General features: G+C 34.4%; 2 protein-coding genes across 2 annotated transcripts; one reads left to right on the top strand and one right to left on the bottom strand.

Moving 5' to 3' along the window:
* The first annotated feature begins 2,150 nt into the window (after positions 1 to 2,150).
* Positions 2,151 to 5,815, top strand: LOC139892663 (aromatic aminotransferase ISS1-like). Its single transcript, XM_071875778.1, has 9 exons — positions 2,151 to 2,328; positions 2,533 to 2,580; positions 2,975 to 3,103; positions 3,187 to 3,246; positions 3,340 to 3,496; positions 4,209 to 4,315; positions 4,443 to 4,501; positions 4,589 to 4,697; positions 5,249 to 5,815. Exons 1-9 carry the CDS (start codon positions 2,266 to 2,268, stop codon positions 5,696 to 5,698), a joined length of 1,182 nt encoding a protein of 393 aa, XP_071731879.1. The 5' UTR covers positions 2,151 to 2,265; the 3' UTR covers positions 5,699 to 5,815.
* Positions 5,816 to 7,233: 1,418 nt separating this feature from the next.
* On the bottom strand, positions 7,234 to 16,147 carry LOC139894519 (pleiotropic drug resistance protein 1-like). The gene is made up of 22 exons (XM_071877850.1): positions 15,437 to 16,147; positions 15,197 to 15,317; positions 15,008 to 15,096; positions 14,435 to 14,519; positions 14,125 to 14,284; positions 13,956 to 14,032; positions 13,784 to 13,837; positions 13,139 to 13,531; positions 12,459 to 12,740; positions 12,037 to 12,353; positions 11,658 to 11,818; positions 11,449 to 11,552; positions 11,016 to 11,166; positions 10,719 to 10,903; positions 10,096 to 10,428; positions 9,707 to 9,997; positions 9,539 to 9,622; positions 9,299 to 9,432; positions 8,973 to 9,200; positions 8,674 to 8,845; positions 8,084 to 8,338; positions 7,234 to 7,627 (listed from the first exon to the last, which is right to left on the bottom strand). The coding sequence occupies exons 1-22, from the start codon at positions 15,805 to 15,807 to the stop codon at positions 7,370 to 7,372; spliced, it is 4,305 nt and encodes a 1,434-aa protein (XP_071733951.1). The 5' UTR covers positions 15,808 to 16,147; the 3' UTR covers positions 7,234 to 7,369.
* Between the last annotated feature and the right edge of the window lie 268 nt (positions 16,148 to 16,415).

The raw sequence follows: 16,415 nt of genomic DNA, 5'->3' as shown, positions 1-16,415 counted from the left end.
ATTGATCTGAACGGGATTTATGGTATGTTCTTCCCCCTTTTTCTTCCGTTTACTGTAACAGTTGAAGGTTACTGTTTCATTAAACTAATGGTGATCGAATTTTTGTGTTTTGTTAATCTATTTGCAGAAAATTATCAAGGACTATTTACAATCAAATTACATCATGGTGGCCATTTCACTTCTCCTCGACGTAGAGATTATGTTAATGGTAAGATTTCTTATTTTGACTTAGTGAATGCTGATACACTATCTGTTAATGAGGTGAACAATATGGTCGAGGATCTTGGTTATGATTGCAAAATATAGCTGGCATTCAAATTCTACTAAATATAGCACATTTTATTCGCTTTGATTGAAGTTCAGTATGCATTTTTAAGGAACTCGTGACTTGCATTTCAAGATGATTTCAACTAAAATGCATCAAAGATTACCTAGAATTGTGTCTTATGTATCCAAATTGAAAAGTTTCTAGTGTACACATATGACCTCTTTATAACTTATGCGACCATCACAATGGCAAATGATACATGTTACAAGATATATAACAGTAACAATTAAAAGTTTGACACAAACCATGAAAAAGTATAGAATCGAATTCATTCAATGAAATTTTAGATATAATCGATACAATTTTAAAATATTTCAACACAATATATGAATGAATAATTGAATATGAATATGGATATTAATGATCATACAAGATAGCTATATAAAGAGCCTACAACTAATCAATCTTGAAGTCATCAAGTTTGAAGAGAGGTGCAAGTTATCAAAAATCAGTATGTTAATTTCAACAAAATACAATTAGTAACACACATTTATATACAAATTAGATCACGAGATACAACTAAAGTTAATTGTTTACAAATATTACCTGTGAGGGCATCGATCTTCATAACATTGAATTTGACAATTACCATCACGTGAATTAGGGTTTATGTTTGGGTAATTGGGAACGTCGATGTAACACCAGCATACAACTTTTATATTGGTAAATAATAGTGATGGACGAATATGCCCTCACATGCGTGGCACATGTGAGGGCTTGACGTTAGTAGATTGACGGCTGTTAGCATCAGGTACCATCTGCGTTACTAAATCAAACCACAGGTACCATTGAAGATAAAAAAAAAACACAGGTGCTCTGGTGAAAAAGACAACAAACCACAGGTACTACCGGCGTAATTTTTTCCTAATTAAAAAACCAACAGTAAATAATACGTAGTCAATAAACAGTTTACTCAGGATAAAAAGGATGATTATCCATACCTGAAATATTCGAGGAAATCCGATCAGATCAGGCACATGGCTGTCACTAAAAGGTCCTTTAAGGTGTACCCATTTTGTCATCTATGTAAAGCAAAATGAGGTGGGTTTAAAAATTACATTTACAAACTGTTTTATATTAGTTAGATGTATAAATTTGCTTTAAAAATGATTAATCAAAAACAATATCTTCTCTAAACATCATTTCTGTGAATATAGCAAAATGATAGAATCGATCAACTTAAGCAAGCACAAATCAATACATATTAATAAAAATCATCAAAATCAAAATTATTACCAAAGCGTGGTCGTTGGTCACTCTTTCTTCGTTCGTTATCATGGGCAAATCTTGAAACCCTAACTTTTACAAAATCATAACTATGGTTGGTGGCGATGGAGATGGTCGGTGGCGATGGAAATGGTTGGTGTACCGACGGTCATCTCGTTAGAGGTAGTGGTGGCGATGGAGGCGATGGTTGGTTGCGATGGAGATGGTTGGTCGCGATGTTGGGTGACGGTGGTCGGATGAATCTGGAACAAAGTGACAACTGATTAAAAAAGTGGATGGTGAGTAGGTAAATATCTGATAAAGAAAATGACAAAAATGCCCTTTAGCAGTAAAATAATCGAGTGAATAGTAAATTGGCTAACAAATATCTGAGGGTGCAAAAAGACTAAAATACCCTTTATCAATAAAAAATTCATGTGAATAGTAAAAACATACTTTCAAATTAATATAATATAATATAATAAAATAATAATTTATTATAATTTATAATATAATAATTACAATTACAATTACAATTACAATTACAATTACAATTACAATTATAACTATAATAAATCTTAAAAATAAAATAAAAATATTGGCAGCTTCTGAGCAAAAAAAGTCAATTTCATTTCTGGTTTTCCTTTGGAGGAGGTTGGTGAATCTTTTTATCTATTTGTTTGATATAAATTATAAGATACGGAATTTGGTCGACTAAGAAGAATTGAAAGATGGGTTCTTATGGAATGTTGGCAAGAAGGGTTGTCTCTACGGAAACACCAGTTATGGTTCAGGTAAAAATTTCAATTTTTTAGCCCTAAATTTTGGTAATCCCAATTGGATTTTTAAAAGTTCTGTTTTTGGGTATTGTAAGGTGTTTTCTTTTTATGTGGGTTTGTTTTATTTCTCGTTTTGTGTTTGAAAAATTGTGTCTTTTTATATTTTTGGGGATATTTGTGATCATTCTTTAAAAGTGAAATTGTGTATGATGTTTGCAGATCCAAGAATTGCTAAGAGGTGTTGAGGGTGCTGTATCTTTAGCTCAGGTTGCTTATTTTCTACTTTTTTTTTTTTCACACTTGTTTATTATCAACACTAAATTGGTGTTTAATTTCTAGAACCTTTTTTAAAAGTTCAATTATTAAATTTACCAAGATCAATGACATATTTTGGCTCTTGGTTTTATAATTTCTTTTATTTGCAACTGGATTCTATGTTTTTTAAATAATGATGAACACATCTCCCAAGTATTCTTGAAGAACTGAATGTTTTTATCAAGAAATTAGTTTTTTGAAGCATAAAATCTCAAAATCAGAACTTAAATTGAAGCTAATTTTGTTAAATTTGTAACTTGTTTCCAAATTTGGAAGAAATTACATGTTTGACTATCTTTATTAATCGATTTGATTCTTGACATTCTTTTAATTTTTTTTAATATAGGGTGTTGTTTACTGGCAACCACCTAAACCGGCTTTAGAGAAGGTGCAAAAGCTTGTTTGGGAACCTGAAATCAGTCGTTATGGCGCAGATGAAGGTCTTCCTGAGCTTAGGGAAGCTTTGATTAAAAAGGTATCTTTTTTATAAAAAATTTGGGACATTACTCTTCATATCAAATTATAAATATATTCTTGTTGCTTTATTTGTTTTTGCAGTTGCGCGAAGAAAATAAGCTATGCAAATCTTCAGTGATGGTCACTGCAGGTGCAAATCAGGTAGCTGTGGTTGATTTTCTGGAGCAGGATTTGTAATTATGTAAATCTATATATCTGTATCTAATGACATTTTGACAAAATTATTTTTTGCAGGCATTTGTGAATATCGTTCTTACTCTGTGTGATGCAGGGGATACCGTTGTTATGTTTGCACCATACTATTTCAATGCCTACATGTCATTTCAGATGACAGGTGTCACTGACATACTGGTGGGTCCTGGTCATCCAGATACGCTTCATCCGGATGCAGGTTGAAGCTTTACTAAATTGTTTTTTCCCGTTTTGCCATTAATAGGAGTTGAGTTATTATCTATGTTATAGAAGAAAGTTGAAGATAGAACAAATAATTTCCATGTAAGTTACTAAAACACTGAAAATTGGATGGGATGAGTAACGGGTCCAGAGGGATGATGATGGTGCGTGTCAAAATGGGTTAGGTTAGGTTTGGTTGACTACGTTCACTTTTTGCTAAACGTTTAAATTAGTCTGTGTTGACTGATGAATATGACTAAAATTTAAACTACAACAGTAATTAAACAAATGATCCAAGTAGAATGATTAGCAGGTTGTAAATATTAACGATACGCTTTGGGAGACTTTCAACCTGTTTGTTCTCTTTTACCTGTTTGACCCATTTCACTTGTAGCTAGACTTGTTTGTGTTAAAATAGTTATCTGAATTGACCTTTTCTCATAAGTATACGGGTCGATATTGCCACCTCTGTGTACTCTGTACTCTATCCTATCTCCAAATTAAACCTACAGAAAATGCTGATTGCACCCAATTATAAGTCAAATTATCTTTATTATTAATCAATTTATGTAGGTTTGGCAACCTTGCGTTATGTTGCATATCTAAGAATCTAAGATTCAAGAAAGCTTTTATATCATTTAAACTGTACTATCTTCATAATTATTAATTTATGCATTGGCTTATTCGTTTCGCCAATTTATGAAATATAGATTGGCTAGAAAAAACATTACGGGAAACCAAACCAACACCAAAGCTTGTTACCGTTGTTAATCCTGGCAACCCTTCTGGAACCTACATCCCAGAAGCCCTTCTTAAGGTCTATTTTCTCTCTTTTATATTTATATTTATATTTATCTCGAGTGTCACAATGGTTCTACCGATCCTATCTGACAATATTTAACCGATTTTTTTTTTTTAATTTTTTTTTTTTTCATTTTTGCTAGAGAATCTCAGATATATGCAAAAATGCTGGATGTTGGCTTGTTGTAGATAACACATACGAGTAAGTAACTTCATTTGCTCTAATATTTATTCATATTTACCTCTGTTGCTATAAATTTCTTTGGAACTTAATTATCATTGTTAACAGGTACTTCATGTATGATGGTTTGAAGCACTCTTGTATCGAGGGAGATCACATTGTCAACATTTTTTCCTTCTCTAAAGCTTATGGGATGATGGGTTGGCGAGTTGGTTATGTAAGTATCATTTTATTATTACATGGTACTGTATATGTTAACCATCCAACTATTTGTGTTGCTTATTGTAGGCTACAAGTGGCAAAATTGGGCGGGTCTAATGGTTTTTGGTTATACGGGTCAAAGTGACCCTAGACACTCTTTGTTCAAAACTTTGAATCTTTTCAAAATCACATTATCTCAGTAACTGTAACTATTAAATAGCGTTATGCACTGATAGTACACTCCGAGCTCTTATCCTCTTGCAGCCATTTGACATGTTTCATTTTTATCTATGAAATCTTTTACTTTTTTTTGTATTGACCTTCTAAAGGGTAAAGGTAGGCCCGGAATCCACACATTTTGTAAATGATCCTGCCAAAGTTTCAACCTTTATTGTGGGGTATCAAACAATTTTCTAATTTTAGTGTCGCAAAGACAAATTATTAACTGTATATGCATATTTTACACTTCAACTTTGTTACATATACACACACTTTACGTACTCATTTACACGTAGTTGCATCTATCAAATCATTTAAACTTTATATGGGCATAATGTGTAACTGCAGATAGCATATCCATCAGAGGTTAAGGATTTTGCACCACAGCTTCTTAAAATCCAAGATAACATTCCGATATGTGCTTCGATAATATCGCAACGGCTAGCCCTTTACTCAATGGAAGTGGGTCCACAGTGGGTTACTGATCAAGTCAAAGATCTAGTCAAGAACCGAGAACTTCTTGTAGATGCATTATCACCGTTAGGTAAGGGTGCGGTCAAAGGTGGAGAAGGTGCTATTTACCTTTGGGCTAAGTTACCTGATAAGTTTATTGATGACTTTGAAGTGGTTCGTTGGCTTGCTAATAAGCATGGTGTGGTACTAATCCCGGGGACCCCATGTGGGTGCCCGGGTCACGTTAGGATCTCGTTTGGTGGTCTGGTCGAGAAAGAATGTCGACTTGCATCCGAGAGATTGAAGAAAGGGTTGGAAGAACTGGTTAAAGATGGAATGGTTTAAATTTGATCTATATTGTTGTTGTTCAAAATGTTGTTTAATATTGAAATTCAAGATTTACAAGAGGATGCATAAAGATTTGATTTTTACAATAAATGGAAAGATTATAAATTAACTTTACTTCTTTTCTGATTTTTTTTTTTTATTTATTTATTTATTTTTTCTTTTTTTTGCTAACTATTTATTGATATCTGGAAGATCAACTTATATGTGATCAGCCTCTGATTGATCATATGAATTTTGTTTTAAACCGCGAGATTTTATTAGACTAAAAACTAGCAAGGAGTTAGAACAAAAATTACAACCGGCTTAAGAGCCATACATTACAATTAAATACAAAAAGTTACCTCTATAAATAAGCTTCACAAACGAATAAAATGTAATTGAATTAAATATACTACGTTTCTTCATAGCGTTGTCATTGAATAACGAACAATTCCTGAAACAACTTAGTAACATCCATAATGGAGAAAATGTGAGTCTTCGTTACCAAAGAATTATTTCCATCCGTGATTCAGCTGAGCACTTCGTTCCATTAAGAGAATTGAGTGAAACGAATGTTCATCCACATAAAGGTTTGTTTCCAAACGTATTTTGCTATCAAGCATTGAGACTTGAGAGTACACATTATCAAAACTTCCGACCCCCTCATTACACACCGGGCAACTAATGGATGAATTTCCAACCCCTTTCGCGAAAGATTTAGACGTTGAGTAAGCTCGTCTAAGATAAAACGTCACAGATTGATCATACGAATTAATACAAGCGAAATAACATAAGGCCATTGGCCTGCCACATCGAGGTGACCCTTTCAAACTTAGAGGTTATAGGTCAAGTGGGGTGGACATGTATATATTCATGGAATATTTCATGTATGAGTGTGAGTTTACCTCAAACAAAAGAAAAGGTACAATCAAAATGTTTTGGTTCACATGTTTCTAGTGTCCGGTGAACATTTAGTACTGGAGCCTAATGATCACGAGCTAAAGAGTAACCTTGCTAATAGACCTAGTGTTTCAGTTTTTGTGCACTTTTTACAGACCAGAGCCCACAACACTTCTTTAGCCCTGTTTGACCCGTTTACTTATGAATGGATCAGTTATAGATATACCCTTTTCAACCATTGATTATATTATATTACCCTATTATTGAAATAACTTTTTCTTCATCAGTTATATATATGAGTAATACGACGATAAATATTTCTAAATTTTAACAAATTTGGATCACAAGTGCCTCGTGTCAATCCTATTTAATCATCTTGTTCTGAACCTTAAAAGAAACTACCCATTTTGACCCATAGTGTCTACCCAGCCCATTCTAGCCTGGTTCATAAACTTCCCTTTTAACTCGATTTTATTAACGAGTAGCCACTTAGTATTTAGCTTAATAACTGAGTTCACAAACATGTACGAGTAGGACTAGTCTCAGGCAATGCCTAGAACTGGGTCGGGCTATGCATGATTTGCTCCAGACCTATTTAACTATGGGGTTGAATTCACATTTTACATACCAAGGACACCATTAAGTATAACATACACACATTTTTAGGAAGCAAAAATCTTACTATCTTATATTTTGAATATATGAATATGAATCACGAGTATTATACAAGCAGTTACATAAATTGATGTATATTCATCAATTAAACAAGGAACAAAATAATTAATAAATTTATCTCTTCTGGAAGTTGAAGGATCGAATGCAGTAAGCGAAAATGAAGGCAAATAACAGAACCAAACCAACGTTGACCCCAGCAACAGCCCCGAGAAAACTATGCTTGTAACCGTAAGTGCTGTCCAAGTACTCTTTAACAGTGTAACCTTTTGGTAATTTGTCATCATAATCCCCGAACTGTGAAGCAACCATTCCGTAAATAGTCCATGCCAACGGATTTCCCCAGTAGTACCATCTCCACCATACGGGAATACTCTGTTAAAAATAAACGTTAAAAGGATTTTAGAAAAGTTAAAGGCTTTAAAAATGTTTAACTGAAAGAAAAGGTAAAAACCAAAGGGCGGGCTTCTGGCCTAGCGGTATCAAGGGCAGGGGCGATTGTACATTGTTGCTTATGGGGTCCTTTGACCCCCACTAAAATTAATTTCCTTTTTATAATTTACTAATAAAATTTTATATTACACCACTAAATTTAAAGATAGGACCTCATATATATTTAAAATCAATGGTTTTTCTTTAGTAAACAGTTATATTTGGAAGGAAAAAAATTTACAAAGTACCATTCAAATTGTATAGGACCCTTTGATTTTTAAGCCTAGATTCACCACTGATCAGGGGACTTTATCAACCTTGAGGTTGAGAGTTCGAGTCATCGACAATGCCGTTCCCCAAAAAAAAAAGAAAAAAAAGGTGAAATAGAGTGAAACTTACGGGTCGTGGAATGATGAATCCGGAAAACAGATTGAAGATTCCGTAGAACGAGGCGGCAATAATGGCGGCGATGTTGGCGTTGGGGGTGATGGCGACGGTCATCATACCGTAGAAGGTCATGTACATGAAGCAGCAGAATTGGAAAAAGACGTACCACAAGAACTTAGAAGCGGTCCACTCGAATGCAATCATGGCGTATACAATCACACTGTATACTATTGTTTGCACGAAAATATACGGAACTTCAACCAGAACCTGAAGAAAAATAACAAAAATACAAAAGAACGTTAGAACACTCTTAAATTAATGGTTAGCACTGAACGTTGAACCGCTCAGCATTCATTACATTTGTTTGTTATATCTGAATGACAAATGATGTTAAACCATTTAGCAATCTGTGATGAACCATGCAGAGTTGAAATACACTCTTAACCATTCAGCACATCTATTTCCTTTAATATTCTTCTTATTCAGAACAACTATTAAACAATGATATATAACTGTGTAGGAGATGAACACGTGGGTGGTTAAGCCCCCTGGGTGATCCTAACATCTGTCCAAAAAAAATTGTATAACAGCTATGATCTTACCTGAGAAAACGCATAAGCTAAAGCGGAATACATCCCTGCAGCTCTTTCTCTGTAGAAAACAGTACGCTCGATATCGACAACTGGTTGAACCGCAGATGCATTTTGAATTCCTAAGAAGAGACATGCTGCGTACATGGACCCCATCGCGTTTATCAGATCTCGTTCTGATTTCCTGTAATAAAAAAATATATTATATAACTCGGTTAAACATCGATAACAAACCACAAGGACTAAATTGTGATACTACATCAATGTATCATGTTTTTCTAGTTCTAGTATTTAAATGAGAGAATACTTGCCTTTTAGTGCCAAGATCCCAAAACATAGTTCCGAACACAACTCCGATAAATGTGGTAAAAACAAAACGTACGGCGGTGTACGGAGGATTTCGCCAGTAAGACCACCGTTGTTTCCATAGACATGCGATACACTGAACCAGAAACGACTGTGAGTATTGAGTTGGGTAAAACAAATCTTTCGTTCCCGGACGCGGTACGCTTAGTTCCGCAATTAATGCTTTGTTTCTCCTGCAAATTTTGATCCCGAAAAAGGTAAACAACATGATAACTTAACAAGGGTTTTTAAAAAGTTAAGATTTTGATCGGGTCTTGTAACGTGTACTCACTTGTAAAGTTCAGATTCCCTATAAATTGTAGTGAAATCGACCCCGAGCGCCACTTCTTGTGCTGCAGTACTTACTTCTAACATCCATGTCGCAGGGTTATATCCGTCCGTAATCTTACTTACACCATCAATAGCCTGTTTCATAAATAATAAACATTTGTATTATAAGTTAACCACCCATATTATTGCGAGATTATATAAGCCAGATCAACCATTTATAAGTGTTTGATGATTTTTATACCTCAAAATACTCAATTATATCGCATGAATGCCGACCTACAGGTCCAACATATAGCTCTTGTCCTCCTCTTTTCATCAAGAACAGCTGCAAATTCAATAATTCTTAAGAGATATATACATGTTTACATACACATATATGTATATTATAAGGGCAGTTTTGTAATTGTACCTCATCAAAAGCTTCAAAAATGTCGATGCTAGGTTGATGAATGGTGCAAACGACTGTTCGACCAGTGTCCACGGTGTTCCTAACCGTTCTCATCACAATGGCTGCAGCTCTTGCATCTAAACCAGACGTTGGCTCGTCCATAAATATTATAGACGGGTTAGCCACAAGCTCAACCGCTATGGTTAACCGCTTTCTCTGTTCGGTTGATAGACCGTTCACACCAGGTAAACCGACTAATGCGTCCTTTATTGGGTTAAGTTCTACAAGGTCCATAACCTCATCCACAAACATCTGTAAAAAAAATATAATTCAACATTAGAATTTGAAACAATGTAAGATACTTAGCCCATGTTTTGATGATTAAAAACGGTTATGTTTATATAACTAACCTTTCGTTTGTCTTCGTCAACGTCTGAAGCTAACCTAAGCCAGGCAGAGTAAAGTAAAGACTCGTAAACGGTAACATGAGGTGAATGGATGTCGTTTTGCTCACAGTATCCAGATATTCGAGCAAACGTTTCTTGTTTCTTTGGATACCCAGAAATTTTAACATCACCTTCGATATACCCGCCCGTTTTACGACCCGCTAACACGTCCATAAGAGTAGTTTTTCCGGCACCACTCACGCCCATTAAAGCTGTCAAAACACCCGGCCTGAAAGCTCCACTTACTCCCTTAAGTAGCAGCAATCGGTCTTCAGTCACTCCTTGTTCTTTCATTTCCTGCAATTGTTTTCATAATTATGTCATCTTTTGTCAAAATATTGAATGTTGACCATTAGATAAGTCCCTAACTTTGATTTGCAATCATTGGTTTGGATGATGATGTTATAATTGTCTCTCTCTTCAAATCAACCATTGATTTGAAACTGTTGAAATTGATTTGATTTCAACAATTGTGTTACAAACTCAATTATCTTTCTTATATTTAAAAACAAAACAAACTCAATTATCTTTTTTTTTCTCCAATATATAAAAATAAACTTATTATATTATTATATTATTAATAATACCTGTGGCATATCGACGGAGTATTTGACATCATCGAAGGTAATCGAATGTGGTTCGAACGGAAGAATCATTCCTTTGTTCTTGGTCTGACTTCTACCATCTCCGGTTTCATTCGTCATAGACGATAATTCAACGGCTGCATCACTTTCATCCTCGGCTGACACATTCGATTGCGTTTTCCCGTAACCTGTAGAAACAGAAAAGAAATATTAGTTTTTACAAAATGAGAATCGGTTTCAGTGACATCTGAACCTTAACGTAAAAAACAACGATAAAAAGTTTTTAAAAAAAAAACTCACTGTTTAGGAAAGCGAGGGACAAAGCATAACAGATGTTGAAGACAAGAATAAATCCAACTAACGCTCCAACCGCAATCCAATACCAGTACGCTTCTGCAAAGAACCCTCCTTGTGTAATAACTAATTTTCCTAACGTTGTTCCGTTCCTAGGCTGTAAATGACATGGAAAATATGGTCAAACTTGGTCAAACTCGGCAAGTACTCGGTCAAACTTGATCAAACTCGGCAGAAACTCGGGATTGTTTAGAAACTTGGTCAAAACTTGGGATTACTCGAAAAAAGGTCAAAATCGGTCAACTATCAGTAAAAGTCAAACTTGGTAAAATCCGAGTACTCCCGAATTGCCCAGTACTCCCTTAAAAGTCACGAACGAGTACTCCTCGAGTTGCGATTTTTGCAACCTTGCTAATAATACAAGCATTGTATGACTTACTTTTTTCCAACTATGCCCGAGAAACTCGTTCACGGCTAAACCGTTCATTGCGTACATCATCGGAGACGTCCAGTAACCCCATAACCACCAACCTTTGACATCATCTACAATAATGAATATAAAATGTATGTTAGTTGATAAACAGTTATAAAAAAGATTGTGTTATATGTTTCTAAACTAGTTAATATAATTATAATAATTAATAATACCTCGTGGCAGGATAAAACCACCCAACGCAAACACTAGGAGAATTGCAAATGAACCGAATGTGTTTGCAACAATCATGTTCCTACCCATTGCTCCTATGAACCGAAACAATCCAGAAGCCATTTGGTTCACAAGGAACAGTATCAAGTACTGTTTGAAGAATCTGCAAGATTTTTGAAAAAAGTTAGTATAAATGATAAATTATCAATCATTTAGGAGGTGTTTGGATATGGGTTTTTAAAAAACGGGTCATTTGCCTAAAAAGTTTCAAACTTTACTCGAATTTTATGTGCAACAATTTGAAAATTTAAACATTGGAAACTGATTACTACTAATAAGATAATTAATACCAAATTTGAAAAAAATTAAACTTTTTCATACCTTGAGATATTGGGATCAAATCCAATGACATAGTAAGTGAGAATGACCCAAACCGCAGCTTCAAGAATCGAAACGGGAATCTTGATGATCCATGATGGAAGAGCATACGACCACGAGGGGTAAAATAGGAAGTTCCGTTGTTTGTAAAAAACCGGAAGTTTTGCAATCGTCATCGAAATTTCAGACATCCCATTAAACATGACTACAGTAACACCAAAGAATACAGCACCGTTATACAACCCGCCTTCAGTTGTGTCATTTTTATGCATCTCAGTTCGTAGAAACACAGTTAAAGCAATGAACGACATGGTAATTAGCTGCAAACATGCACCAATGAAGCACGATATTAGTTACAACTTTGAACATAATTTGTAAAAAAAAAAAAAGTACAATAAAAAAAAGATGAGAACTTGAACGCTTACTTGGAACAATTTGAAGATATAAACGAACGAGTTTCTTTTCATGAGCAATATTTCTCGATCGGTGACTGCTTTCAAGACTTCTTTATTACTCAAACCGTACTTTTCGGTCGTAAGAGCCGCAGGGTGGCTTTTACTTTTGTCGTACGGGGTCGAAAGATCGCTCTGCAGTTTTCGTCCAACGTGAGACGATTGAAAGGCTTCCGAAAATTCTTTCGATGTCACAAATCTGTAAGGCTCGTCTCTTCTCATCCAATACTGTTGTTGATCTTTCTTTGATGTCACCTGTACAAACATTTCAACAGGGTCAAAATTGTAATTTAGGGTGTGTTTGTTTAGCTCTTAATTAAATGGTTAATCGTTGATTAGTGTTGAACCATTCAGAGTTGAAACATTTTCTTAACGATTAAGCACCTGAATTTTCTGTGATAGCCTCTCAAATCATATCCGGAACGCTTAACAAACAAGTATATTTAATTTTTTATTCATTTAACAAGTTAATAAGGCAATTTTACCCAATACATATCTTCATTTAAAATGACTATCAAACATCTTATTCTATGCAGAGACTTTGAATCATTAAGATTATGAACCATTCAACGCTAAATCATTCAGTTTTATCACACGTAACCTTATTGTCATTTAGATACTAATTCAGGTAGATGGATGGTAGTAATACTTACTTCTTGCAAGAAATCAGCAACACCTTTCCTTTCTGGACATTTGAATCCCATTGATTCAAAAAATGCAAGCACGTTTTCACGAGGGCCTTGATACACGATCTTACCGTCAGTCAAGAGTATGATGTCATCAAACAAGTCGTACGTTTCTGGTGCAGGCTGAAGAAGTGAAATGACAGCGGTACCCTCGAGAATGTGAAGAAACTGTTTAAGTGAATTAACAATCTGATAAGTTGTGGAACTATCCAAACCCGTTGATATCTCGTCCATAAGAAGAACTTTTGACGGTCCAACTATCATTTCACCCGTTGTTACACGTTTCTTTTGTCCACCTGAGATACCCCTTATCATTTGATCCCCGACCATCGTATCTGCACATATGTCCAACCCCAAGAGCTGCACAACAAACCATTACATTAGTTCTCAATTGGTATATATCAGTGTCAAGATGGGCAAGTCAAGAAATGGTTCAAAACGGGTCGGGGTTTCCTATTTCATGTCATATATTGTAAATTGGAAACTTTGGGGGCCTTTCAACCCGTTGAATGCATTCAACCTCTGCACCTTTATAATTACATTTATATGACCCGTTTAAGAGAAACAAACCCAATTTGACCCATTCATAAGAAAACATTTACGGCATCATACCTTGAGAGTATAATCTGTGACCACACTAGCTTCTTGACCTTTGGTTGCAGCAGCCTGGAAAAGTAAATAACAACAAAAACGATTAAAGATTTTAAATTTTGAATGTTCAGGATTCAAAATGAGTGTTTTTTTAATCAGACAAAATGATTGTTGAATGTAGATAATTTGTTACCTTCATGAAGACATCAATATCAGGATCAGGTTTAATGTTTGCATCTCTTTCTCTTCTTGACAACTCTGCTAACATATCTGTAATTTTTTTGGAAACGAATTTTGTTAAACAAAAAAAAAAATCTGTGACTTCAAAACAAACATAGAAACCGAAATGATCACAAACTAACCGTAACGTGATCCAACGCCTTGACATCTTGCAGAGAAAGCCAATGTTTCCCTAACAGTCATTTCTCCAATATGAACATCATTTTGACTGATATAAGCAGATGTTCTCTCAGGTACAAACTCATGTAGTTCATGCCCATTATATGTTACCTTACCCGAACTCTGCATTTAAATATTAAAATAATACATATATAATGGATTACTTAGAGTATTCAAATATGTGATAAAAATATGAAGTTACATTAAAAAAATAATATTAATAATTTTTTTTTTTTTGAAAAGCAAGATAGATTAAAATAATATTAATAATACCGTAAGCTCCTTAGCAAGTGACCCGGCCAAGGCTAACAAGAGTGTCGTTTTCCCAGAACTTGGAGGACCCAAAAGTAATGTCATTCTATAAAGTAAAATTAACAGAAAATCAGTACCAAGTAACTGCAAAATGAACCAAAGAAGGTAAATGTGAAAATATGAGTAGGTCTGATGGGTTGGGTAATGGGTTGTTTCGATGACGATTGATTAAAATCTAATTCCAGCATATTTTAAGACCCATTTGGCACATTTATCTACCCGTTTGACCCGTTATAGACGAAACACAATCTAAATATACAGACCCATTCATAAGTAGACAGTCGAATTGTCGCTAATAGTATTCCAGCATATAGACGAAATGGTTCAAGAGGTCTTATTGATTAAAATCTAATTCCAGCATATTTAAAATGGTTCAAGAGGTCTTATTGATTAAAATCTAATTCCAGCATATTTTAAGACCCATTTGGCACATTTATCTACCCGTTTGACCCGTTATAGACGAAACACAATCTAAATATACAGCCCCATTCATAAGTAGACAGTCGAATTGTCGCTAATAGTATTCCTTCTTACCTTTTAGGCTTAATGACACCGCTAACATCATCAAGGATAGTTATATGCCTTTTCGTATTCGGAAGTAGATGCAATAAACTCAATAGCCCCTGATAAAAGACATAAACATGAGTAAAAATTAAGAGATTTCATTATAAATATGATCAAGAACATAATAACAGGTCTGATGATTTCTGTTTCCATTCTTACCTCAAAAAGATCAATGTGAAAGTTTAGAAAACTAGGCAAGGCTCTGCTTCCTGTATTAACATCAGCCTCCACATTTAAATGCTCAAATTTGACCTCAATTGTTGGCAATTCAATCCCAACCCTATAAACATTACAAATCATAAGACTCATTTTAACATATTAACTAATGATCATGATCATAAAAACAAAATATATTACTCGTATTAGATTTAATGAAAATAACTAATAACTAATTGGTACCTATCAAGCCTGGCCCTGAGCTTTAACAAGAACTTTTCATTATCTTCATCAGCAGTTTTAACAAGTCTATCAAGTAAATGTCTTCTATCATCTACTCCAAGATTGCCTATATCAACTTCATTAGATGGTCCAGTTGATCCAAAAAGTAAACCTTTTCGCAAACGATCGAAAGTTGGTAACTTTTCAAGTGAAGCCCATTTAAGAGCTTCTTCATCATCTTCATCATGTGAAGATTTTGAAAAAGCATCCATACCAGAATTCCTCCATACAGAAGTACTTCCAGATCTTAAACTTGGTGTTCTAGTGCTACCACCTCTTAAACTCCCTAATCTTATACTATTTGCAGCTTTATATATGTCACTTCCATCCATTTTTACTTAACACACTTATCAAAACTTCACAAAATGTTGATCAAGAATTAAAAAAATTGATGGGTTTTGTTCTTTAAGTCACAAAAACCTTGAATTAGCACAAAAGAATCAAACTTTTTTCTGGGTTTTCACTGATTATTGGTGAAATGAACTGGGTTTTTTTTTTCTTGAAATTTCAAAGCAGTGTAGTTAAATAATTGAAAATTTTTGTGGGTTTTGTTCTCTATACCATGAAAACCTTGGATTAACCCAAAAGAATCAAACTTTGTTGTGGGTTTTCAATGATTAATTGTGAAATGAAATTGGTTGTTTGTTTCTTTAAGTTTTAGAACAATGCGATCTCTTTGTGAATGAATGAAAGAGAGGTAAAGTTGTATTTGACAGATATTTTATTTTTCATTGTAAAGATATGATCTTTATACTGAAGGAGCAGACGTACTTGTTTGAAATTGAAGAACGTGATACAAATCAATGGGGGTGGTCAACCAAAAGAAATTGGAAAGAACATCACACCTTCTGTTCTGGTGGCAAATTTGTTTTTTTTAATTTTTTTATTTCTAGATTCTAGTTCTAGAAGAAGAAATAAAAATTATAGAAAGCCATAAATG

Source organism: Rutidosis leptorrhynchoides, chromosome 2, assembly GCF_046630445.1.
Source record: "Rutidosis leptorrhynchoides isolate AG116_Rl617_1_P2 chromosome 2, CSIRO_AGI_Rlap_v1, whole genome shotgun sequence".
NCBI lineage: Eukaryota > Viridiplantae > Streptophyta > Magnoliopsida > Asterales > Asteraceae > Rutidosis > Rutidosis leptorrhynchoides.
Note: the sequence above shows the minus strand (reverse complement) of the source record. Positions and strands in the feature narration are given on the sequence as shown.

Bases quoted from the DNA above. Each gene is read 5' to 3' on its own strand.
- LOC139894519 (XM_071877850.1), bottom strand. From the start codon at position 15,807: ATGGATGGAAGTGACATATATAAAGCTGCAAATAGTATAAGATTAGGG. The intron at 15,097-15,196 runs GTAAGAATGGAA...GTCTTTTATCAG, and splicing joins TTCACATTGATCTTTTTGAG to GGGCTATTGAGTTTATTGCA. The intron at 9,998-10,095 runs GTTAGTTATATA...TTTTTTTTACAG, and splicing joins TTGACGAAGACAAACGAAAG to ATGTTTGTGGATGAGGTTAT.
- LOC139892663 (XM_071875778.1), top strand. From the start codon at position 2,266: ATGGGTTCTTATGGAATGTTGGCAAGAAGGGTTGTCTCTACGGAAACA. The intron at 3,247-3,339 runs GTAGCTGTGGTT...TATTTTTTGCAG, and splicing joins TCACTGCAGGTGCAAATCAG to GCATTTGTGAATATCGTTCT. The intron at 3,497-4,208 runs GTTGAAGCTTTA...TATGAAATATAG, and splicing joins TACGCTTCATCCGGATGCAG to ATTGGCTAGAAAAAACATTA.